Source organism: Miniopterus schreibersii (assembly GCF_964146895.1).
Source record: "Miniopterus schreibersii genome assembly, chromosome: 6".
In the NCBI taxonomy this organism is placed as follows: Eukaryota; Metazoa; Chordata; class Mammalia; order Chiroptera; family Miniopteridae; genus Miniopterus; species Miniopterus schreibersii.
The window spans coordinates 80,530,984-80,556,373 of record NC_138107.1 but is presented as its reverse complement, the minus strand read 5'-3'; the positions used below and the strand labels follow the sequence as shown (position 1 = coordinate 80,556,373).

Genomic DNA, 25,390 nt, shown 5'->3' with positions numbered 1-25,390 from the left:
GCTCCTTTCCAGTCGCCCTCTGGATGCCAGGGGGGAAGCATAAATTATGTAAGCGGGCCTCAAAGGGATGGCATATTTACCTCCTACATAAACAACAACAAAGACACAGCCAGGAGGGCAGAGCTCCCTTCACAAAGCAGCCCGGGCAAATTCCCATGATGTCAGACCATTAGATAGGGTTTCCAGGGCAACCACCTAGTAACTGTCCCTCCGCCGACCAGCATCAAAAGTTCAGGAGGTGGCTAAGGCCCCAAGTGATGGGGCGGGAGGAAGGTCCCAAACTAACAGGCCTTCCTGAGGTTGGTGTGTGGAGAAAACCAAAACTTGCTCTTTGCTGTCAGATCTACGGGGGCGGGGAAGGGGCTGTGGGGATAGCCTGCCAACTCTTGCTGTTCTGTTTCCTTTGATTTAAAAAAAAAAAAAATCCCCACTGGGACAAAGTAATGACAGGAATGTCAGAGAGCTGAACATTTCGGGGGCACATGCGATGAGTTAGTCTAACTTGCAGCAACCGTTTAGATTAGAGACCCAGGCTTCTTAACACCAGAGCGCGAAAAGGCCCTACTGTGGGAGGCTGGGTTTCCGCACCTTTTGAAGTCTGTCTCATTATGGCTTTCTGGCTCTTTCGGAAGTTCTGCCAGAAATACTTATTTCTCTTCTTCCAATCTCCTTTTCCTTGAAAGAAAGACACAAGCAATAAATTCATTAATAACAAAAGTAGCCTCGTCCTCATAATTCAAAGCTTGTAAGAATACTTTGATTAAGCAGTTTTTCTCTTTCAGCTTGTGGAAAGAGACTTGGAAATGCCTATAAAGTTGCTGAAAAGAAATGCAAATCTCCTGGTAGCCAGCGATGCGGCAGAAGGGATGAGACAGGAGCAAACATCAAACAGGCAGGCAGAGCACACATCCTTACAGTCGCTTTGATGTCTGTTTAACGGGTGTGTCTAATTCTGCCTCGTCCTGTGGGACAGCCCCCACCCCCTCCGGTCTCAGCTACAACTGTCTCAACCAAACCACAAACAGGATACTTTACGAGGTTTACTTTGTGGTTATTCTTGTTGCTGATCTACCCTCGATTTATCTCTGTGAGCCCAGATTTCATGGAGAGCACAGCTGGTACGTCCTGCGCACACAGATCCGCAGGGCAGGGTCCCCGGGCCGGGGGCTGCCCCACGCCGTTTCCCGAAGGCGCGGAACTCGCGTGCGCCTAGCGATGCTTGGGGCAGGGTTCTCAGCTCTCTGGCATCAGGTACCTGGTGACCTTCCTACAGCTCGGCCAGGGCACGATGGCAAGAAAAGCGGACAGCTCCCAGCAGGTCCCCCACCCTCCGCTCCTTCCCAGACCGACACGAGTGACTTTCGAGTGAGAACAAATTGTCATAGCTACACATTTTTAGTATCTGGGAAGGTGCTGGTCATCAATAATATGTAATAACTTTTAAAAAACAAAGAGAAACGAGGGCAATCTGGAATGTAAAGTAATTCTTTGACTGTAAACTATACATCCCCTTCCCCCATTTTAATGTTTCTGAAATGAAGGTATGGCTTAAAAAATAAATGGTGACAGCTAACGTTTACGTAGCACTCACCATATCCAGGCACGTTGCCATCTCACTTAATACTCACAATGAACATATGATGTATCATTGTTCCCATTTAGTAGGTGAGAAAACTGAGACTCAGAGAGGCAAGGGGTCTGCCCAAAAGTCATTATTTAGTTGGCAGAGTCAAGATTCAAATCCAAATCAAAGCCTGATTTGCGCATTCATGCTCTTAATCACAATTACTTTGCCAGGCTCCCTCTGACCCAAACAGAAAAGATGTTACTGAATCAAGAGTAGATTTTATAATCAAGGAAATATAAAATCTGTAACACCTTCATTGTGCATACTCTTTGATTCAAAAGTCCCAAATCAAAGGATTTATCATGATCAAGGATGGGCTCAAAGATTTTTAGAGTAGCATCATTTCTCTGTGATAGAGGAAAAATCCTGGAAACTAAATGTTCAGCAAAGAAGCGACTGGTCGATTAAATTATGGCACATCCAATACGGCAGATTCTCATGCAGACGTAAGAATTTTACTGTAAAGAATACCCAGTCATGTGGGGAAATGCTCAGGACAAAGTCAATTGAAAAAAGTTGTAAAATAATCTAGAATACAATTGCAACTATGTGTTGTTTTTTAACCCATACAAATACAGTATAAAAAAAACAGAGGAAAGTTGTATATCAATATCTTAACAGTGCTTATTTCAGGGTGGAAGGTGTCTGTGGTTTTTGTGTTTTCAGGTATTTATGTATTCTACAAAGTATTAAAAGCATTTTAAATAGATAAACCTAGAAAAGTGGTACTGACCTACAGCGCTGTCTTCCGAGTTGGACTTGTGAAGAGAGTTCCTAGAAAAGAAAAACAAGTCTGATTACAGGGGGCCCTGCCTTCGTAGGAGAACTGACAACCCCCTCAATAGGTTGAGCCGCGTCAATACTACTTAGCCGAGCCAGCAACGTTTTTATATGGTATTTACCAACGGCCTTTTCTAGCCAGGGACTGCCTTTCTAGAAACACACTCACGGACCATTTGTCAACATTTATTAAAGACTCACTCCAGGGTAAGACCTCTATTAAATGAAGGGGACGGACTTCCCTAGGTGAGAGCTGAAGTACCTTCCATTTCTGTGAACTATTAACTACCCATTAGATTACCGCCATTGAGAAGTCTCTTGTGTAAACGGGGAAAAGGCGGCAAATAATAAGGAAAATATAGACCTAGGATCACAAATGCCACTCAGACCAGGAGGTAAGTAAGCTGTAGGAGAAACAGTCGGGGGAGTAGGGACCCCCCCAAGCAACAGGAGGCTGGATGCCCCAAAGAGAGAAGGCAGCCAGCATGTAGGTCCTCCAGCCGGTAGCTGCCAATTGGCAAGTGCACTGTGCATCTCGCTAGATCTTCCAATGTTCAAATTAAAGCCAGAAATCTGCATTTTTTTAAAAATGAGAGCTCCACATTTTTAAGTGATGGCAAATAACGCAATGTTTTAAAAGATGTGGGCATCAGATTTGGCCCACGCCCTGCCCCGGCCTGGCTGCCAGTTTGCTGATAGAGATGAACCCAAACAACCTGAAATGTGAACACAGACACAAACCAGGCAGTTAAGCATTTCTCCAGCAAACTCACAGACTTACAATCCTTTCATTGTTTACATCAACTTTCTTCCAATTATCACACATTTTGAATAATTTATCCTCAGGTTTGCACTTTGGATTGTGTTTGTTTTGCAAGAGGTGCTTCTACTAGACTTCCCTAGGGTGCCAGCAGATGGCACTGGAGACCCTTTATTCATCTTGCCGTGGCCAGCTGGGACCTTATTTATGAAATTTCACAAGTTCACAATCTAAATACTGGCCAAAGAATAGCAAGCACTGTTTCATAAGCATGAGGCTACCCAACTCATCAATTTGCAAAGGGGGGAAAAATGGCACCACATGAAGTTTAATTTGGACGCAGTGAACTGTCCCTGCAAACAGAAGCTGGCAGAACAGCGACACAAAATGCCATCTCCTTTCTCCTTGAGACTGATTATAAAACTCATCCAGCAGGAGCAAAAATCAGTGATGTAACCAAATTCCAAATTTGGATGGCAGCAGGTGGAAGGGGTCATTTACTGATCTCCTGGTGGAAGAAATTAATGCTCAGAAGTCAGTTCCAAAGGCCTCCTAGTAATTCATCCTTCCAGCCAGACGCCAAGGCCTGGAAACGGCAGCTCTGGAAGCAGGTCGTCAGGCCTTTTCTGCCCATCACTTTCACTGCCAAAGGGGTAAAAAAGGGTGGGAACTTCAGCATGGAGCCCGATGGCTAGGAAGCAATGGTAATATTCTGCTGCTCTTTGAAAACCTATTTAAGCATTTATCATCGAGTTCAGCTACAACTATGAGGCTCCAAAACTGCAGTGTTTACATTTCCCCTTCAGATCCTAAACTACTTCAGCCCTCAATGAAGGCCTAAAGAAAATTCCTAAGGAACTTATCAATTAGGTTTTTTAAAAAACTTAAGAAAAAGAACCCCCGAAGTGAACCAATTCCTTGTCCCACTCAGTGTTTAGCAAATTCGAGGTTAATCTGCTTCCTCCCTTTGTTTTCTTTCCTTCATCCATTTATTCCTTCCTTCAATAAATATTTACCCGGCCCCCATTAAGGTCTGGCATCCTCTGGGGCACTGAGAACAGTGGTAAACAAGACTGGTAAGATCCCAATTCTCTTGGCACTGGGATGGGGGAGAGAAGCAAGGGGGGTGCAGATTCAGAAGTGGGGAGAATTCTGGATGGGACAGATAGAGAAGGGCTCTCGGCAGCTGAGCAGGGACCTCAATGGTGTGCTGACATGCCATGCAGTCCCGCGCGTAGGGAGGGCGCGGTCGGGGAGAGCAGAGGAGGGCAGCGAGGGGAGAGCAGTCTGGCTGCGTGAGCTTGAGGAGCTTACGGAACATCTCTGGGGACGCGGGGGAGACCGTGGGCTGTATGACACTGGAGTTCCGGGGAGTTGCTGAGGGCTGGAGACAGGGATTTGGAAGGCGCTTGCACCTTGAGAGCTAGGAGACCGACTGAACACAAGGGAGAGAAGCTGTCGGAGGGCGGAGCTCAGGGCCCTCCGATTTTTGGGGCCAGGAGGAGATGGAGCAGGCAGTGGACGGAGGGGGAGCGGTCAGTGGGGAGCAGGGAGAGCAGGGGAGCACCTTTTACCTTTCCCAAGTAGGACAGCATTAAAATCAATTCCACACAAATTGTATCACTGCCTCAAACGTCACACAGGGTACATTTCGGCTGCTCTATGTTCTTTCCTACTGAGGCTATCGCTCCACGGTGGAGAGGTTCCTAAGACCACAGGGAAGGGGAAACCAGCACAGGTCAAGATGAAACTCTTGTCATTTGTATAGAATTCCGCCTCTTAAGGAAAAGGCTCTCACCGACCCTCCTGTCACAGAGCAGGATCCTCCCGGAGCTGGGGAGGGGTGAGCTGCCCAAGACACAGCCGGGCAAGCGCGGGGCTGGGTGCAGAAGGCCTGGCTCCGACTCCCCCGGTCAACGCCCTGCCCACGTCACCGCACTGCTCCTCCTTCACGTAACAGAAATTCATGTATTACACACAGGCCCTGTCCTTGGGTAAATTACTGCAGTGACACCCAGAAGAACGTGCGGAGACAGTGCACGAATGCGAACACGGCCCACGGGTTTATTAGGACGACGTGTTCCGACGACACGTCTCAGGATTTGGTCGAGCTGCAATGGTGGGATCCTCTGTGTGACTGTCGAAGGAAAGGGGGCCAATTTGGCTCCAACTCATTTTTCTTTCTCTATTTATACACAAACAGCCTAAGGGGCCTCCGGGCAAAGACGACTCTCGCCCGGCTGCACACTCAGCCTGGCACACCAGGAGAGCGGAGCGAATGTCACGTGCAAAGGAATTCCTCAAATAGATTCACGTCTTATTTTGATGGACTGTCCAGAAACTTCATTATAACCAAACAAAAACAATAAGAAAAACTGTCATAACTCAATTTCTAAGAAAGGAACATATGTTATGTGTTACTGGAAAACCTATACTTAGGGGATTTTTAAGGTTCTTTATCTTGAGTCTCGGGAAACACGCTTCTCCATTACTTCTTTCCTGCTGAAATCTCAATCAGGGCTTTTGCGGTGTCTGGGTCTTTTCCTGCATCGTCCCAGGCCTGCCAAGGAGGTCCCCAAAGCCAGCAGCATTTGCCTCAGGACGTAGGAAAGGACTGAGAGCCCTGTGCTACTAAATTGTATGTGTAGAGGGGGAGGAAGTTAAGAGAGTTGAGGGGATTTTTAGTAGTTAATAATTTCTTTTTCTCTATGACTTACTTAAACATAACTACTCACATTCATATTTTACACATTTAGTGACAAATCATTTTGTGTTAAATGGGTAACTCCTTAATTTGATATTTCTGATTATCCTTTGGGTATCAAAGATATTTTTCATCCTAGGAGCATCTCTCTTCTATTTAATAGAAATATGTATGAAACAAATTCCTGTTCTCTATCTACTGTCTAAAAATTCAATGGTCAGTCCCTTTCCCAGGACCAGGACCAGGGTGAGGCAAGAGACACAGAGCATCCACAGTGTGGGAGGTGCTCGCTCTCAGGGTCAAGTGCCACCTTAAATCCTGCGCCCCATGTACCAGCTTCCCTCCCTCCCCCCCCCCCCCATTCCCCCTAGGGATTGAGTCCTTCCCAACCAATAGCTGCTGGATTTCATAGGTAGGACAGAATTTAGCTTTGCAAATACAGTGGCTCGAATTGAAAGTAATTCTATTGCCAAAACCTGGCATATTGTTAGAACTCCCTGGGTGTTTAGTATCAATGACAACATTGGTGACATTCTGTCTCTGGTGAAAACAACCCCACAGAGGCCTTTTCTTTCATTTCACAGTCTATTCCCAGCCTGTACTTTCTGGCTTTTGTTACAAGGTCACCTTCATAAATGATCAAGGCAGGTAGGTGTCTGAAGCACCAAGTCCAAGGCAACAGTCTGACACAGCACAGGCTCGGTGCTCACACACTCAGGTGCCAGGCACACGAATCTAAGCCATGCTTCTTTTTATGTGAAGTAATGGTGATAAAAACAGAACCTACCTTAATAACCCAATAACCTGCTAGACTATTTATTAGGAGCATTACATGAGACAATGAATGTAAAGAGCTGAGCACAGTGCCTGGCACTTGCTACATTCCCCATAAATGTGACCTCATCTAACCAATCTCTAGAGACTGCCGCTATGCATCTCCTAGGCCCCAGCAGTTTCTGAGTCACCAAGGTTCCTCTCCCCCCCTTTTTTTTTTTTAACATTAACTTCCCTCAAATAATTTGGGTGGATGTAATAATTCCTCTTCTCAGTCGTCCTTATACAAGTAATTCATGTTTTTCTTAGAATTAAAAAAGCCACACGTACCAATGACTGACCATGAGGTCAACAGAGAGTTGGTATCTACACATGAATAACATCATCTCAGATGTTTCCTAAAGCCCATTATCCTGGAAGCTGCCCCGCACAATGGCTCCAAATGTGGGTTCTGGAATCCAACCACCCGGCTTCAAAGCCCAGCTCTACCCTTTACTAACCGGTAACTTCTGACAAGTGACTCAGACCCGCTGAATCCCAGTTTCCTGCTACGCAAAAGAGAGAGGTTTTCTAGAGGTTTCGGTCAAGTACGACTTGTATAGTATCTAGAACAAGCCTGTACAGGCTGAGCCATGACAAAAAGCCAGGGATTATAATCGCTGACCTTGCCTTTCAGCTTCCCCTATGGAGTCAAGTCTCCCAAGTCCTTCTCAAAATGCACTTCAGTTTCTCAACACGGACGGGGCTGGTTCTGCGGCACCTAGGGGATGGCAGACAAGCCCTCGGGGGTGGCAGACAAGCCCTCGGGGTCGAGCACAGGCTCTGCCCCCGTTGAATCTGAAACTCCTTCCCAGAGGTGCACTGAAAGATATTTATGTCCTTTCGCTCACCACCCTGTAACTGGTACCGCAAGTTAATGATGCAGGACACTGGCGGTTTAAGAGTTTCAGGCCTGAAAAGCATCCAAGAGCTACCTCTCCACACCGGAGGCCCACGGCCTGGTTGTGTCCACGCCTCAACTTCCATCAGGCGAGGACCATCCGAAGTGCAGAAGAGCAGAGCTGAGCATGCCCACGGGCGTGGGCTCGGGGCAGGAGAATCAAAGCTGGGACAAGAACACATTCATCCCCCAAGGTTTCCAAAAACCTCTTTTCCATCTGGGCCATATTCATCTTCATTTGTGGACTCGTGGGTCTGAACTGCAAATGAAGTTGACAAACACCTGCTGTGTGGATGCCCGCTTCGATGCTGATGGCACTAGCGAAAGCACTGGAAAGTTCTAAATGCCCTCCCAATTCTTCAGAATATCCCCATGGCACACTAGAAGGCATATAATATTATTTTGCCTGTAAGAGCATATAAAAAGGCATCAGCCACTTATCAGTTTCTTATAAAAACAACCAACGACGATTTCCTGTTTGGTGTTTATTGCTTGGCGTAGGTAATGCAGTCCTGGGAAGCTTGCTGGGGGACAAGTACACATGGCCCATACCTTCCAGGCATTTACAATATCATTAGGTAGATTGTATCGACAAGCTGCAAGATAGGAGAATGGTTGAGCAAGTGGTTACAGCCGGAGGCAAGGCCAGCTGCCTTCCATTTTAATATCCACGCTTATCTTCTTTCTTACTAAGAACCCTGGTTCTGTTTGGGTGCCAGTGTGCCCTGTTAAAATACTCCCCTCACCTCCCCACGTTCCCCTGTAGCTAGCAGAGGCCAACTGCCAGCATCTGCCCAAGATGTAACTGGGACTTTACAGCTGGGTGTTTCTGGGAAAGCTAGTGTTTTCATAATGAAAAGGACTGACTCAATTTTCACATGTTTTTTGCCCTCTGGCCTTCCCCTTGGTACTGACCAAAACATGGGCACAACGCCCAAGCAGTGGTCATTTTCTCATAAGGAAGAGAGTCACATAGTACCGATGGTGGAGGAGAGAAAGTAATTCCTTGAGCAGCTGTATCAGCCTTGGAGCACCTACCTCCAGGCTCCTTGCTAATATGAAAAAATATGCCCCCATTTGCCTCAACACTGCAGCCAGGTTTCGGTTACATATCAGTGAATATAATTATAATCCTAACTGGTTCAGGGTTTAAGGAGTAAAAAGGGCGAACTTCTATAAAGCATTGGGTCTGGGTTTACCAAGTACATTCATGTAAGTCGCATCCTATTTCAGGTTCACAGAGACCGGGAAAAAAACTAGGCCCATCATACAGATGAAGAGACTGAGGCCTGGAGTGTTCATGTGACGTCTCCCATTGTAAGTCACAGAGCTGGGGCTTAAACTCAGCTTGTCTGACACCCAGACTTATGTTCTCCCCACTAAAAGACCATATTCATGAAGGGAAGGGCCTCTCCTGTCTTACTCCTTGCTGCACTCACAGTGCCAGGCACAGTGTGAGCCTAAAGCCAGGTCAGTGTACACTTCCTCTAACTATGGGCACTGAGAGTGCAGTGGAAGTTTGTCACTTGGCCACTGGAGTCCGCAGCTCAGGAGAAGCTCTGACATGTAAGTGAAGGAGTTCAAAATAGGAAAAGGCCTTGAACTCCACCTCCTGTTTGTTCGTTCTGGGTTTGGGGTAATGAGTAAACATGAAATGCCTTCCTTTTACGGCCTGGATGTGAACTTTTGAATTTTATTTAGGTCTTTATATCTTAAGAATTACTGTACTGTCAAAAGCAAAAATAAAATATAACAGGGTTTTAGCACATTGTTTTTACCACAAAAGCTAGTTTTTATAACATGAAGGGGGGGACTATAAGCAGCTTTGTTGACATTTTTTTTATGGCTGCTACTTTTTCTGTAAACGGAGAGAAATTATTCCTTCCCTCTATTTCCCCTTAAAAATGTACTACATATGTGTAATAAATACATGGTCCAAGAATGGCTTTTCTGCAAGGAAACGTGGTTGAGATTTGAAGCCGCTGATGGCTGGAGCGCGTCTGCCATTTCTCTGCAAGGCCATTTGGTTACTGGGATGCGTGATGCAGGGTCCAGCTCAAGACTGTGTGTGAAGGTGGACGACCACCCTGACAGGTAGAGGTAACTTATTCCATGGGGTAACTTATCCCAGTGGAGGTTGGTACAGTAGGAAAATCGGCCTTTGATCTTCTTAACAAATTTGCATGGACCTGCAGGGAGAGGCTGGCCTGTACCAGCCTCAGCCTCAGCCTCAGGGTGGGGACAGGGAGAGGGACCGTGGGAGGAAGAGAGGCTCCATTCAATTATCTCCTCGGTCTGTTTCCATGGAGACAGCACAGGAAGCTGGTCAGAACTTTCTCAGTGGAAACAGCAGCTCCCATTCACCACCGCCCGAGCCCTGCTGGCCATGCCGGCTGCTGTGCTGTCTGGATGCTGAGGAGCCCTGGGGGACATGGGGGCCAGGGCTGCCGGCCTGTCTTCTGTCAGCTGCTCTGAGGGAGCAGAGGAGTCTGTGGAGGCCAAAGTTGGAGGACCTGCGGGCCTCACTGACGACATGCTGGAGGTGCAGTGACAGGCCACTCCAGGGCCTGGCTGTGGGAGCCGCCTGCCTGCCCCAGCACTTCTGGAGGCAGCACAGAGGATTGGGTCCCTTCCACGAGACCAGTGACATAGCCAATTTAACCTTCTTTGCATTTTTTTTTTCCACTTTTTACTCCTTCAGAAACAGTGGGTGGAAATGTTCTGTGTTATCAATACTATGAAAATGGGAACTCACACTAACCTGTCTCCTCAGATCTCTTTTGTTATTGAGGTATAACTGACACATAATATTGTTAGTTCCAGGCATGCAACATAATGATTTCCTCTCCGTATACACTGGGAAATCATCACCACAATAGGTCTAGTTAACATCCGTCACCATTCCGATCTCGTTTTTAAATTCCTACACATCTCCGGTGCCACATCCCTGTGCCCGCCACCTTTGCACCCACAGAGCGGCTCCCTGGGCATGGTAATCCCGAGCTGGTCTCACGTTGCTCTCTGATTGCTTCATGTCCTCCCCCATCAGATCCTGTGGCTTATCTGAAGAGACACACCAGCATGTGCTGGAGGTGATCCCATACCAGGCAGTGCTACCAAGGTCACCATGATGACTGTCCCTCCTCTGGCAGTTCCTCTGCACTGAAATCACACAATGTTGTATCCTCTGGTCATGTCAAGAGGACAGCTACCTTTCCTCTCCTACCCACCTTTCCAGGGCCTACCTGACTCATCCGCACAGCAGAAACTGGAAAAGGTTTACTCAATTAAACTTCACTGGCTGCCAAGCCCATCATGGGTCCCTCCTCAGCACCTCGGTCCTTGTGTGGCCCCTGTGGCGGAGTCTACGGCAGAAGGCTTGACCCTGGCAGGTAAACAGGTCTGGATCGGGAGTGACCGTGACCTTCATGATCTTGGAAAGGCACAGAGTCTTTCTAACCTCTGTAAACTACCATCTACATCATAATTTTGTTAGAAGGACTGACACATGGAAATTGTAGGTATGGATCTTGCCTTACCTGCCGGGAAAGGAATGTACTTATTTACTGACAGCCTCGCTCCCACCCACCCTCCTCCCTGGCCCCATATTCTGATGACCTCACCTGCAGAAGAGAGCATGACCAGCAGCCACCCTCCACACTGAACGCTTCCTGGCCATCACGTCTATCGCCTGCAGTTGCACAGGAGGGATGCAGCTCAGGCGTGCGGACGAGAGCCAGGGCTGGGTCAGCTGGAGGCTCATCCACCAGACAGAGTTAAAGGCAACAGAGTTCTCAGAGGCAACAGCTGAGGTGGAGAAGGCTGGCACAGCTGGCCCTGCCCCGGGCCCTGCACTCTGGAATGTTGAGACCTTCAAATATGCCGTGCGACACAGCAGCCACGTGAGCAGGCACCGATCTGCCCGCACAGGCACATACCTCAGAGTTCACCAGACCGCATGGGCTCTGGAAACAGTGGCTGTTTCCCAGCCACCCCACCCCCCTCCTTTGGGGCATGGAAAGGAAAGCTTGGGCTGGAGTGGCATATTCTAAGTGGCCGTGGCCATCAACGAGCCCTGTGTATGGCTCCATGTGCTGAGACTGAGGACGGAAACCACAGTCACACTGCCACTGTCCTGGGCAGCGCCCCACGTTACAGGGGAGCTGGGGACGGGACAAGGGAAACGTGAGCATCTATATCATATGCCAGGCACCGTGCTAGCCTCCTGCACAATGACCCTCAGGAAGAGCTTTTATTGTGCTCGTTTCATCGGCTGGGAACCTGAGCTTAGAGAAGTTAAATCCACAATTAGCACAGCTTAAATCTGGGCTCAGGTTCCGTTCACACCACAGCCGATGCCAGCGACAGCGAGCTGCCTACAGATAGTGTACGCAGAGCTGCCAGTGCAGGGAGTGCACTGAACTCGGTCAGAATACGATAGGGCTCCGGCCAAAAGGAACCCTGGAGACCACTGACTCACACTCACCACTGGGTAATTGAGCTGAAGCGGGGGTGTGTGTGTGTGTGTGTGTGTGACTCAGATGATCAATCACAGACAGGAAGCGAGCTGAAAGTACCAGCCGCCTGGACAGCGACCTTACCCTCATGCCCACTGCCTTGGCAGATGGTTATCGATAAAGTGAGTAAAGCAAAAGAATACATAATATACATGCCAATGCCTGGTTCTTGGTGCAGCCCATTTATCTTGTGAAATCTAAGCTTGCTGTTCTGCCTGTCCTTCCCACCCTGGTGAGCTCAAAGGACCAGACAATGGAGGACAGTGGGCACGCAGCGAAGATACGTCCCCCTGAACCAGGACGAACCGACACGTGAACGAATCTGAAGCACATGCCACCACTTGGCTTCCTCACGCCAGGGCCCACGTGCATGCTCCTCACGGGAAAACCTGGTGTTCCCCTCCCCACCCACAGCCCTGCCACAACAGGATGTGGAAACAGGATGCATTCGTCTCGGCTCCAGGGATGAGGCTTGACCTGGATTTCCTAGCAAACCCACAGACCTCATCAGCAGTTCTCACTGAATCTGGTCTGGGCCTGAGGACCTCTGATGACCCCATGCCTGCGGGTCTCCAGTGCTCTTCCGTGAACGAGCAGGAGCGTATAGAGCCCCACCCAGCTGGTCACAGGAGGAGAAGCCCACAGGACCACAGACAGAAGACCCAGCCCTCCGGGGCTTCCACCAGGAAATGATGCCTGAGCCCCTCCCCACCCCAGCCCAGTTTCTAGGAACAAGCTCCTCAGAAAGAGTGAGGAGGACCACGTGGGAAGGAAGTCACTGAAGGATTTCTTACATATCTCAGGGATGCTGGAGGTTACTGAAAACTAGATTCAAAGTTCCATTCCTAAAGGAGCTGTAACAAACAAATGTTCTTCCAAAAATGCACTTAACCTTGTGTGTAAGTGTACATCATATGAAATGTACAGAATAGGTGAATCTATGTAGAGGAGAGTAGGTCAGTGGTTGCTTAGGGCTGGGGGTCATCAGGAGACAGGGGTGATTGCTAACAGGTAATGGGGATTCGTTTGAAGGTGAGGAAAATGTTCCAGGTTGACTGTGGTGATGGTGACACATAGCTGTGAATGCACTAAACACCTCTGGGTTGTACACTTTAAATGGGTGACTTGTATGTGCATATAAGTTGATTTTTTTTTTAAACTAGAAAACAGATGACCACACAGAAACTTGTATTCAGATGTTCATGGCAGCATTATTCATAATAGCCCAAAAGTCAAAATAACCCTAAATCTACACCCATTAATAAACAAAATGTAGTATTTATATAATAAAAAGGAACGAACTGTGGCGAAATGAGAACACTATGCTAAATGAAATAAGCTAGTCACTTAAAACACATATGACTCCATCTCCATGAAATGTCCAGAATAGGCAAATCTATAGAGACAGAAAGTTAATTAGTGTTGTTCAGGGATGAGGAAAAGGGGGGATTTTAATGAAGGAAGGTAAAGAGGGGGTGATGAGTTCTGCTATAAAAATGCAAAGCTTGGGGTGACAGCAATAATGATGGGCAGGCATCCGGCAAGAGGCTGCAGCAGGCAGGGCACCGGACTGGGAAATGGGACACGCAGAGATGGAGATTTGGGGTGGGCGACTAGACAGCAGTTCAGAGCCGTGAGCGTGGTAAACATGTTGGGAGAGCTTGCAGGCTGGGTAAAAAGCCCTGGGAGAACACCCAAGTAAAGGTGGGCAGACAAAAGGGAACCGCAAAAAGTGGGCCTAATGTAAGGGGGAAGCCACAATGTCACACACACCAAAAGGAAAGTCAACAGCGCCAAATGCAAGAGGGTCTGCAGGTGGGGCAGGGCTCTGGGACAGTTACTATTTCGTCACTGACCTCGGTAACTGGGGGAGGAGAGAAACAGGATTATGGTTTGCGAGCATGGAAAGATTTTCATGGGCTGAACAGAAGGAACTATGCACGTTCATGCACACCTACCCACTCACTCATCTATTCGTTATTGAAAGTCATTTACGTAAAAGATCCAGAGTTCTGAGTGGGAGGTGACTACACACATGCCTTGTTTACTGCAGTCCACTGCACAAGTGACAGGAAAGCCCAACAGCAGGACCCTTCACCTCCACTCTGCAGATTAGGGGAGGCTCCGGGAGCAGCCAAGACCAGAGCTGAATTTTAAAGGCTGAATGGAGCCTGCCAGGTAAGGTGGGAGGAGAGTGACAGTGGGGGACAGACACCGCATTGGAAGGAACATTGATTTCAGAGACCCAGCATGCCGGCCCCCTGAGAAGACGCAGCAGCTTCACCCTGCCTGGAGAGCAGGTAAGGACGAGACAGGGGCACAGGTAGGCAAAGGGCAGACTATGGGGGGAGAGGAGGGGGGAGGCAGGATCAGAGGCGCAAGCCATCCAGAGGGTCCCCGATGAGTGAGAGGGGCTGGGTCACATGAGAGGTGCAGCGGCTTCTTTCTTGAGGTCTAAAGGAAAAGAGAGGGCGAAGACAGAGGTCTTCCAGGGGAAGAAAAGGAAGCTGACACTGTCAGAAGACGAATCAGCTGCCAGAGGAGACAAATCCGAGCGCGCAACAATGTCCACCTGGAGCGCGCCTGCACGGAGCCCTCCCGCTGCGGTCCATCCCTTTTATTTCTCTCCAGAGCCCGCTCTCCTGGCTTTCCCTCCTTGTATTTATCTCCCGCTTCCATCATGCTACATATAGTTTTGGACTTTTTCACCATAAAATAGTTCAAGTGTAGTCACAGGTAATGAAAAAAAGTGAAACTTTAAATCAGTGAATGTTCAACTCTGGTGAAAGACTGAGTAGAAAGGGGCCTATAAATACTGGCGAAGGCGAAGCCTGGAGATTTACTTTGGACCTTCCTGTCTCTGTAAATAAATAACTGAGACCCAGCTTATATCTGAATGAGGGTAAAACTTGCTCCTACTACCCAGAGAACCACTGGAGTGTAGGTTTTAACTGCTGCTCTTTATATAATGCTAACAAAACTCAATTTGCCTCTAACCTCCCATTTGCACAAGCAATACAATGGTAAGTACTTTGAACTGTACTGGAGAGGTTAGGAGCATAGGTTCCCAACAGGGATCAAATCTGGGCTCTGCCGCTTACTAGCTGTGTAGCGTTGGGCAACTTACTGACCTCTCTGGGCCTCAGTTTCTGCATTTGTAAATGGGAATGATATAAAACCGAACCTCATAGGGTCGTTGTATTAAATGAGTCAACGTTAAGTGCTTAGACCAGTTCCTGGCCCATAATGAACACTCAATAAACATTATCCACTATTTCCTGCTTTTTCTTATCCAATTTTCCATCTGTAAGAACCAAGCCACTAAGACTACTTGCACGTAGATACACAGCTAGAAAAAGCCATGGGCTCCCCCACAGTGGCTTCCTCAAAAGTAACGAATCAAAATAATCCTGACGCAGGGTTTATGTGTCAGACACCGAGCTTATTTTCAGACTACCTTGGTTTGATATGTATACACACACAAACAAAAGATGAAATCACTGTGGAAAATACTGCTAGTTTCCCACACACTGTCTCCTCTCCCTCCTTCCTTAAGCAGCCCACTTTGTCCTGGGCAGCAATGTGTTCAGCTAAATACTCCCTTCTCCAAACTCCCCGATGGCTAAGATGGCCAAGTACCCAGATTCTGGGTCCCCTTTCTTGGCTTTACTTTTCTCCACAGCACGATTTTAAATATGTAATTTTCCCCAGTCTATCTCCCCACATGCAGGCCATGTCTGTGCTTCATCACAGTATCCTGGACCCCAGCAGTGTCCCGTGCACAGAGCCGGTGCTCGCTGAACAGGGGCTGCAGGGAGAAGCGAGTGGGATACAGCAGATGCGCCGCACAGGGTTCCTAGGGAAGCTTTCTTGAAGAGTACCTGTCGCCTTTTACCCTCTTATCTATTTCCCTTCACCCTGTTTCTCTCCTTTCTCCTTCCCACAAAGACGCAGCAGATGCTTTAAAACAGGAGGGGACACACACACACACACACACACACACACACACACACACACACAGTCTGGTTCCTGAAGGCTTACCTGAGCCTCAGTGCCAACCACGGAATGAAGATTACCTAAGGAATCTTGGATTTGTTTATGTCACTACTTGTCACGTTTTCTGTTATTCGTAGCTAACCTCGTTCCTAACAGACACAGTTATAAAGATATTTCCAAATAAGGAAAAAAAAAGCCTTGTTTTCTAGATATTCTTGAGATTTACTGGTAACAAGAAATCTGACCAATGTTCACCTTTCAGCCGGTTGACATGAACCCCAGGTTGGCGTGATGAAGTAGGCAGCCTCATCAGCAGCCGACAGAAACAGGTATCAATAGAAGAGGTTCGAATGAGAGCTCCCTTGGTCTTCTTTATATATTTCAGTGAAAGCATATGGAGGGACCAGACAGACTGGAAGACAATAAGGATGAATGGGCCCTTTGTCGAGCCAGCGGGGGTGGGGGTGGGGGGTTTCTGTTCTCTGTCTCTCTTCTTTCTATCTCTCATCCATCTAGCTATCATATATTGTGCAGGTCCACCCACATCTCCAGGCCCACTTGGCAGGGGATCAGGTGCAGTGACATTGGGTACGTGATTGTCACTGCCTATCTCCCTTACAAAAGACCCACCTCTTTTCGTCAGACCTATATTACTATAATTTAGAGAGTTTAAATCTGTTAAATGCTAAATACCCATGGAAGAGATGTCGTATTTTTTAAGAAATCAGACATTTGCATTGTAATTAATGCCTGATACCTTCCTGAGGTAGGTTTTAACTCAGGAGAAGGGAAGAAACAAGGTATGTCCAGACCCCTGAGACAACTGGGGTGGGGAGGGGTGAGGTGGGGTGGGGGACTGTGGGTCTGGAAGGCAGGAGCCACAAGGCCAATGGCTCGACTCCCACGTTGTCTAATGCAATTTACTCCTCTGCTTCCAAGGGCTGACTGCTGGAGGACTCGTCCACTTTTGTTTACTGAGTTCTCTTGCCTTTCAAATAAAAAGCAGAAAAAAACTGCTGCCCATCAAACAAAACTGCTCACTCAGGAGCATATTTTGGACGGCAGGCTCTAACCAGACACAACCATCTGGCTGGCCAGGTCACCCTCTGGGGCTGGCAAAGCTACCAGCAAGCACTTTGATCTGAAGAAGGGCAGGACCTTGCATTTCAAAGTATTTGCTTTTTCAAGTACACAAATACAAATAATGCAACATAAACGCTGTACTAAACCTACTCTGATGATAATCTGACCTTGAGTGTCCAAAGTGATGCTTCGATCTTTCTAGAAAAACCTTTTTGGGAGATTTAATCCAAAATAATTATTAATTTAAGAATAAGTATCACCATTCTGCAAGTCACAGTAGAAATTGATTCAGGCAAGAATCATTAAAGGAATCTAAAACCAGCCCTTGTCCCTATAGCTCAGCTTGGAATGTCGTCCCGTGCACCCAAGGGTCACAGTTTCGATACCAGGTCAGGGCACATACCCAGGTTTCAGGTTTGATCCCTCGTCGAGGGCATATATGGAAGGAACTGGTCTCTCTCTCTCTCTCTCCCTCTTTTTAGTATCAATAAAAAAGAAAAAATAAGGAACCTAAAGCCACTAGGTAAAAGTTTGGTGAGAAACACGATGTACAGATAGTCTCAGATGATCTCCCACAGAGTATTTTTTAATGCAAACGGAAAACTGTAACTTCTCAGAAGAAACTCAGGAGATGCCACCTTAATCAAATGATGGAAATTAGTATCCCCACTAATGGGACAAACGGATAGGATGCACTGAGGAGACAACAACATCAAAACTGCATTCCCTGAACCTTAAAGAGAAACCCAGACTGAGGAGTATTTCACAAAACCATCAGTCTGCGCTCTTTAAAAATATCAATACCATAAAGAACAAAGAAAACCCAAGAAATCCTTTCAGATTAAATGTGACAAAAGACAGGACATGTAAATGCAATGAGTTATTTTTTTTTAAAGTGCTGGATTATTGTTGTTTCCCCCCCCCTTTGACCCCCTCTGCCCCACTATAAGAAACATTGCTGGGACAATGAAAGGAACGTGAATATAAACTGTACATTAGCAAAGTCAGTATTAAAATTCCTCCACTTGATACTTCTATTGTGGCTCGGTAAGAGAATGTCCTTGTCCTTAGGAGACAGAAGTGAAGTGTTTCGGGGTGCGCACCGTGACCTCTGCAATTCACTCTCAGATAGCTCAGCAATAACAATGATTAGCGAGATTACGTGAGCGAGAGCAAGAATACGAAAACTGGTGCGTCTAAGTAAAAGTTACATGGACGTTCATCGCACAATTGCAAATTTTCTGTTAAGGTAAACATTTTTTCGAAAGTTCTTTAATGTAAAAAAAAGAGAGAATTTCACAATTTTTAAAAACTATTAAGAAAATGAAGAACAAAATGTACTGAACTTTCCATTTACTTAGAAACACCGAAGTTGAAGGAAACCGTTTAAAAGAACAGAAACAAAGTGGCGGCATTACAGAGCAAGAGGCTGGGGCTGTCAACAGCTTTTCTGCGCGTATGCTTTCCATTTTTGTTGTTAACCTCAGAGGAGGCCGTCAGTCTCGCTCTCGGCCACAGAGCCCTGCCACATCTCACTAAGTGAGGGGTGCAAACGCGGAAAGAATGACTACCCACAGGCGAGGGGAAGGAGAGATGCCCGGCCGAACATTAGGACAAATACGGTGAGTCACTTCCCCTCAGGAGGAAAGACAGACATCCCTGGTTTCCTGAAGGATCCAGAGGCTCGGAGGGGACACCTGAGTGCTCAGCTTGAATCATGCCCTACAGGTGGCAGAGCAGGGCGGGTGAGCCGCCAGCCCCTCGCTCAGCGCTGTGCCCACGCTCAGCCCGACAGCATCATCGTGCCCGTTTCAAAACCAGTGTCAAGTCAGATCTCTTGGCTATTTCAGCCTCCACATGACTAAGTTGCTGGGAGAATATATATATGCAACAAAAACAAAGGAGATTCATGTTCACTGTACATCCACCCATCCTCTGACCTTGAGAGGGCAACAGCCTTGGTTTTCTTTTGCTCGTGACCCCCAACGTTCCTCAGTCCTGAACCGAATCTGCTTGGGCCTCTTCAACCGAGAACAGAAGCTTTGGCAAAGCAGTCCCCCCCCCCCCCCACGCCACCGCCACCCCCAAAGCTGCTCGGGCCAGCAGCACACACACGTGGACGGATTAGGCAGAGCTGGGCTGTAAAGCGCACACACGCTCTCCCAACGTGTGCTTCTCATTCCAGAAATACTTGATTCCTAAGCCACTTCTATGTCTCTGTTGGCATGAAATGGTACAAGTGGCCCTGTGCCAAAGGAAGTGTCTGTTTAAATATGTGGGCTTTCTTAAAATTTCTTTACCTCGGAAGATCATATATAGAACATTCTAGCATAATTAGAATGGAATAAGGTAGGAAAGGGAAAGGTCATGGAAAAAAAGGCATTTGTTTTGTTTTATACAGTTGCCTGAAAGAAATACTGGAAACACGAGATGTAACATAGAATTATCTTCCCAGAGAGTAAAAATTACAGGGTCCAAGTTAGGACAAGTAAGCAAAAATATTACCTTTTAGGTCAGTGAGCATTTGCCACCTTCTGTCACAAGCATTTATTTTAAGGTCACCCCTCCCCCCCATCAAAATGCAGAGGGCTTTTCAATCGTTGCTTTATTCTGGCATGTATTTTAATTTTGTACCTTGCTCCTTTATAACTTTCACTGTATATCCGAAACGAAGGTAAAAGAAGAAAACCCATTTTGGTAGACTTAACTGGCCTTGCCCTTTCTGCACGCTCACTTCCAGGTGTTTATTTAGGGTTGACTCCCAGTGAGCTGTGTGAAATCAGTAACTCTTCACAGAGTCGATAGACATCGCCAGTTAAATTACAATTGAAAACACAGTCTTACTACCTATCTAGACGGGAGGGCAAATGTACGTTTACAGCTGTGAGTATACAAATGTTTATTCTTATGGTATTTTATTATATTATTATATCATTTACTTGTATTATTTGTCTTATTATTATTGTTGTTATTTCATATCCTTACTTATGACTTTTTTTTTTAGGTAATGATGGCTGGTAATTTAACTACCGACCAACGAAAGTAGATACTTAAACAAAAACCTCCTTTTGCCATCCTCCCCCCATATATGTACTCAGACACACAACATATAAGGAAACTGACATCAATCTCCATAGAACATACACAAGAAGATCACCCATCAACACGGACCTAAAAGACACCTTAGAATTTCTGATCCTGGGCAGGGAAACTTACTTTCTTTCCACTTCTGGTGTTGACACGGCGCTACAGAAACCAAGTGACTCCTAGGAGAGAGAATTCACAGCATCAGTACAGGCTGAGCAGCAGGCTTCGTCAGATTCGTACAGAGTATCACTTAAAAAATAAAAAGCAGAAGCAAAAACAGATGATTAAAGCCACTGTACTTACTTCGATCTGGGACCGCAGCTGAAGTGACGTGGGGCTGGCATCGGCTTTCTCCTAAAACAGAACAGATGCTGGTTTAATGAGACTTCCAAACGTGGCACACACCAGAAAGACAAGTACATGTGTAACAGGAGATGGGGGAATTTGGGAAACGCTCGGGTACAGTGGGAGGAGACGGCGGAGATAAACAGATTTTCTGGGAAAACTAAAGTGTTCTTAAAATGAGAGCTCTAGCCTCTTAAAACTGAACTGTTTTCCAAATGTTACTGCCTGACACTACCGACAATTTTATAAGCAGAGAAAAAGGCACAATCTAACTGAAGAATACTGACAGTTAATAGCGACATAATTCTCGAGGTGTGACCAGACCCTCTCTTGGACACAGAGTTTACAGCCACTCATTTGTGTTCAGTTTCTTTTTCAACAACAGGGTTCCGATCTGATTTTAAAGTTCTGAATGGATTCAGGGCATTCAGCGCTGCAGGGCTAGTTGTGTCTTTAGGAAAGTTGGAAGTTAACGTGGTATTACCTCGCAGCCCGAAAAATCACCAGGCTCTTCTAGTACAAATGAGTTGGCCTAGATGAAAATTTAAAAACAAAAAACTCTCAGCATCCAGTTATTAGAGGAAATAAATGCAAGGTGTTACAAGTACACTGAAAAACTGTTATGTCATAAAGCAGCAGCAGAGGAAGCAAAGAATTACAGAGATGAGGCCATGGAGTACAACACTCTCAGTTTACAGGTGAAAAAAACGGTATCCCCTTTGAAAGAAAAAGAAATAAGCCAGTTACCTGCGATGAAACTATTCAGTGACATCAGCTTTGGCAGCAGCAGGGAAATGCAGTTACAGGCGTCAGACTGCGCCCTGGGAAAGTGAGTGATACCGGGGCACAGGGCGCAGGGCACCACACCGATCTTCCCCAAGGAGAGAAGCTAACGGTAAGTGGGTGCTGCTGCGGGGTCCTCGCCACCCAGGCAGCCCCCGCCTGACTGACAAGGCGTAACAGCAGGACAGTGGGCAGGTTTAGACGGTTAAGTGCTATCACGAACAGTACACAAGTCTGAAACACCACATTACTGTGAGTTCTCCTGTAGCCCCACTGTGCCATAGCTGCTACGCTCCGCAGGACTGCACGCGCCCCGCCTGCGGACTGTTCTGCGAGTCGCGGCTGACAGGGGACAGGAGCAGGTCATCTCAAATACGAATTCTCAATTGCCATCGAATTGCTGTTTTCCCAAGTTGCCTATTTTGTCATTAGTATCATTATAAAACTAGATCGGTATGTTTATTTGTATTTATTTATTCTTGTTAATCCTCACTGGAAGGTTTTTTTTCCCATTGATTTTTAGAGAGAGTGGAAGGGGGGGAGGAAGGGACACACACACACACACACACACACACACACACACACACTCGACTGGTTGCCTCCTGCACGCACCCGAACGGGATTGGGAATCAAACCTGTGACCCTTCTATGCTTGGGCCGTGATGCTTCAACCATGGAGCCACACCAGCAGGGCTAGACAGATATTTTTAAAACTTAGCAATAAAATATTATAAGTATAACTTGGAGTGAAATCATAAATGTAAATAGGTAACAGGAATCCAGTACAAACACAGACTACAAAGTGAACGTGCTGGAGTGAGTCAATCTGAGAACAGGATGATATTGGACAAGACGACTGAAAGAGAAAAGTGTTTTAATGGGCTGGCAACCCACTCACCCCTAGTCCCGGGGCCTTATTTATTATGAAAACAGGGAGTGGCGTGAAGCTCCACAGAACTTCTCTGGTGACCATCCTGGTTTTTATTGCCATCCGTTGCTCATTAGGGACAAATTTATATTTCTGTCCCAAACTTGATACACCATTTTTACAAAACAACGCCTGGAAATGTTTGACTTACATTCAAGTCCAATTGGCACGATATCAGACTCAGGTGTAATCAACAAAAGGGATACGAATTTCTGAGGTTCCTGGAGATCAGTGCAATCGTGATTCCTTGACAGCTAACCATGTAGCATAGTGTAAGATATTTACGAACTTAAACAGCAGGAGGTAAGCAAAGGTATATTTTTGCTTTTTTTTCATTCTAAGTTGTCCTCTTCAGGAGTCAGTATGGAAACCTCAGAGTGATGATAAAACTCTATTAGTTCCTCTGAAATTGCCCCTTTAATACCCAACTCTAGTAGACATCCTTCCAAAACCATAAAAAAAATATATATATAAAAAAAGCCCGATTCAACTCTTGCCTCAGTTCTTAACTTTTCTTCAAACTCTACCTCACTAGGTAACAGTCCATGATAGGACATTTTCTGCTAGCATTATATACTTTTACCTGTGTTTTTCTAATACATTTTATTTACTGAGTGCATCTTTGACACTCAATATCGTAAACATAACATTTTTGGAATGTTGCGAAAAATGTACCTGAAAATGTACCTGTTTCTGCATCAGAAGCAGGTGCTAGTTCACAACCACACTAAATGTTTGATGATCAGGAACTAACACTCTAAACAATTCATCTTCATGTGTCAGTTTGTTACTTATAATAGGCATTTGAGTGTGTTTTAGCTGCTTTTTAGAAAATTGGTGGTAGGGGACATAGTTTGACATATAATGTATTAAAACTCATCCCTTTAAAATAGTCCACCCAGTGAATATTTCTGAGCAGAACATCTGTTTTATCAGGAACAGGGGAGGTTAAACAGGAGCGTTTATACAGTGATGTTTCCAGTGGTGTGTTTTTTCCCCAGAACATCCCACAAAATAATGTTTTTCAGAGCAAATATTAATTTCAGCTCTTAAGGAAAGACTACCATCATTGTTAAGAAGCATTTCTTAGAGTAAACACATCCTACAGTAAAAAATACTACACAAATAAGAAGAAGCTTGGAAACCTGTCCACTAAGTAAGGACCTATATATATGCTGTTTGGAGAGAAAACATAATGGACTATGGGAAAATTCCATTACTATGACACTGATGGATGTCACATGGTATTAATGACCAATGTGCAGAGCAATTAATAATTGCGATCATGCATATGTGAATAGTATGAAATATTTAAGACATGAAAATACATAATAAAAAATATAGCAAACCCTTGTGGACCCATTGAGCCTAAGAAATGGACCACCACAGAGTGAAGGGTAGCAGGTGTTTTGATATACGCTGCGACAGACCACCTGTGCGCAGAGTATGAAACACATCTTAACAGAACTGTCATACATATATACGATGGAAGTGCTGGGCAACTTTTTATTCTGTTTATCACAAGAAAAAAATAGATTTGTTTTTCATGGTGCAATGTAGAGTGGAAAGCCATGATGGAATCAGAGGGAGCACCAGCTATGTGAAGAGCAATAAAGGATGGTGCCTACATCATAAAGAAGCAGGAATTCAGGTCAGATGGACAGAGGAGGGCTCCTTGACACCCCCCTTCCACGTCCAGTCTATAGATGAGGCTGCCCCCTTCTGAGCTTCCAATTCAACTGCTTCTAGTTTAAGGGGAGGGGACATGAAGCCATGGTTCTTGAGTTCCAGCAGCGGAATAAAGTCCTGATGAAGGGGAAAGGTGGAGCAAGAAGAATTATAAAGAAGCACCTGATAGCCTAGCCACAAACTACTTTATATGGGGAAATAGTGATGGTTCATAATACAGCTTCTGATCTGAAGTCATGTTGATGGAAATAGTAAAAATTGTGAATAGCACATCACTGAATTATATGTATCTTTGGGGCAAGTTATGAAAAGAGATGATCATTGAGAAACGAGATTCTTCTCTCCCCTCTCAACAAATTCTGACTGTTCTCTCCCTCAATAGCATATGCGGCAGTTACTACCACTGTGTAACAAATCACCCCAAACTTAGCTGCAAAAATAGCAAGCATTTTATTACGCTCACATATTCTGTGGGTGAGAATTCAGAAAGGAGATGCCGGGAAAGGCTTGTGTGTACTCCAAGGTGCCTGGGGCCTCAGCCGGGTGGGAGTGGCTTGATGACTGGGGTCATGACCACCAGAAAGCTTGCTAGCTTACACATCTGGAGGCCGATGCTGGCTGACAGCTGGGGCCTCAGCAGGGGCCATCAGCTAGACCACCATACAGGGGTGCTCCATGTAGCTGCTTGGACTTTCCTCCCAGCAGGATGTTGGGTTTCAAGAGCAAACATACCCAGAGGGCCAGGCAGAAGCTGTATTACCTTTTCTAACAGAGCCTCAGATGGTGTCCCTTCTGCTGGAGTTGAAAACTCTCCTAGAGGCAAGAGGGTGCATGGCCCCCATCTCTCAGTGGGAGGAGAGTCAAAGTCCCTTGGTAGGAAGAGCACTGGGGTAGGAAATATCCTTATGACCTGCTTTAGAAATTAGTCTGCCATCCTGAATGCCAAGGATATGGGGCCTTACTAAGTTCTCGAGATGAAGAATGAGATGAGACCATGTACTCACGGACAACGTCCATAAGGAGTCTTCTATGTTTTCTGTAGTTTACTCAGGTAGCATATCTTGGCAATATATTTCAACCTTAACCTATCACTTAAAGGTTGAAATATCACAATGTTTTAGGTTAAAATTACCTCTCTCATTTCAAACTTATTATTATAAAAAGTCTCAAACATACCAAAGTAAAGAAAACTGTATAATGAACTTTCAAATTCCTGTTACCCAGCTCTTGCTTGACTCTGTTTTATCTATACCTTCACCCATGCTCAGTCCCACCCCACTGTACTTGGAAGAAAATCCCAGACACCATATCATGAAATATCACAATTTTTTAGGTTAATAAGGTTTAGCTATGAGTTTCTTAAATCCTAACTGTGGC

General features: G+C 46.1%; 1 protein-coding gene across 2 annotated transcripts in view; it reads right to left on the bottom strand.

Moving 5' to 3' along the window:
- Positions 1-25,390, bottom strand: part of SASH1 (SAM and SH3 domain containing 1) — a 209,502-nt gene that overhangs the window by 63,060 nt on the left and 121,052 nt on the right. For both annotated transcript variants that reach the window (XM_081139979.1, XM_081139978.1), the window contains exons 3-6: positions 20,572-20,622; positions 20,398-20,447; positions 2,361-2,401; positions 589-675 (exon numbers count right to left, since the gene is read on the bottom strand). In XM_081139979.1, the coding sequence (XP_080996105.1) occupies positions 589-675; positions 2,361-2,401; positions 20,398-20,447; positions 20,572-20,622 (229 nt within the window). The remainder of the gene's footprint in view (positions 1-588; positions 676-2,360; positions 2,402-20,397; positions 20,448-20,571; positions 20,623-25,390) is intronic.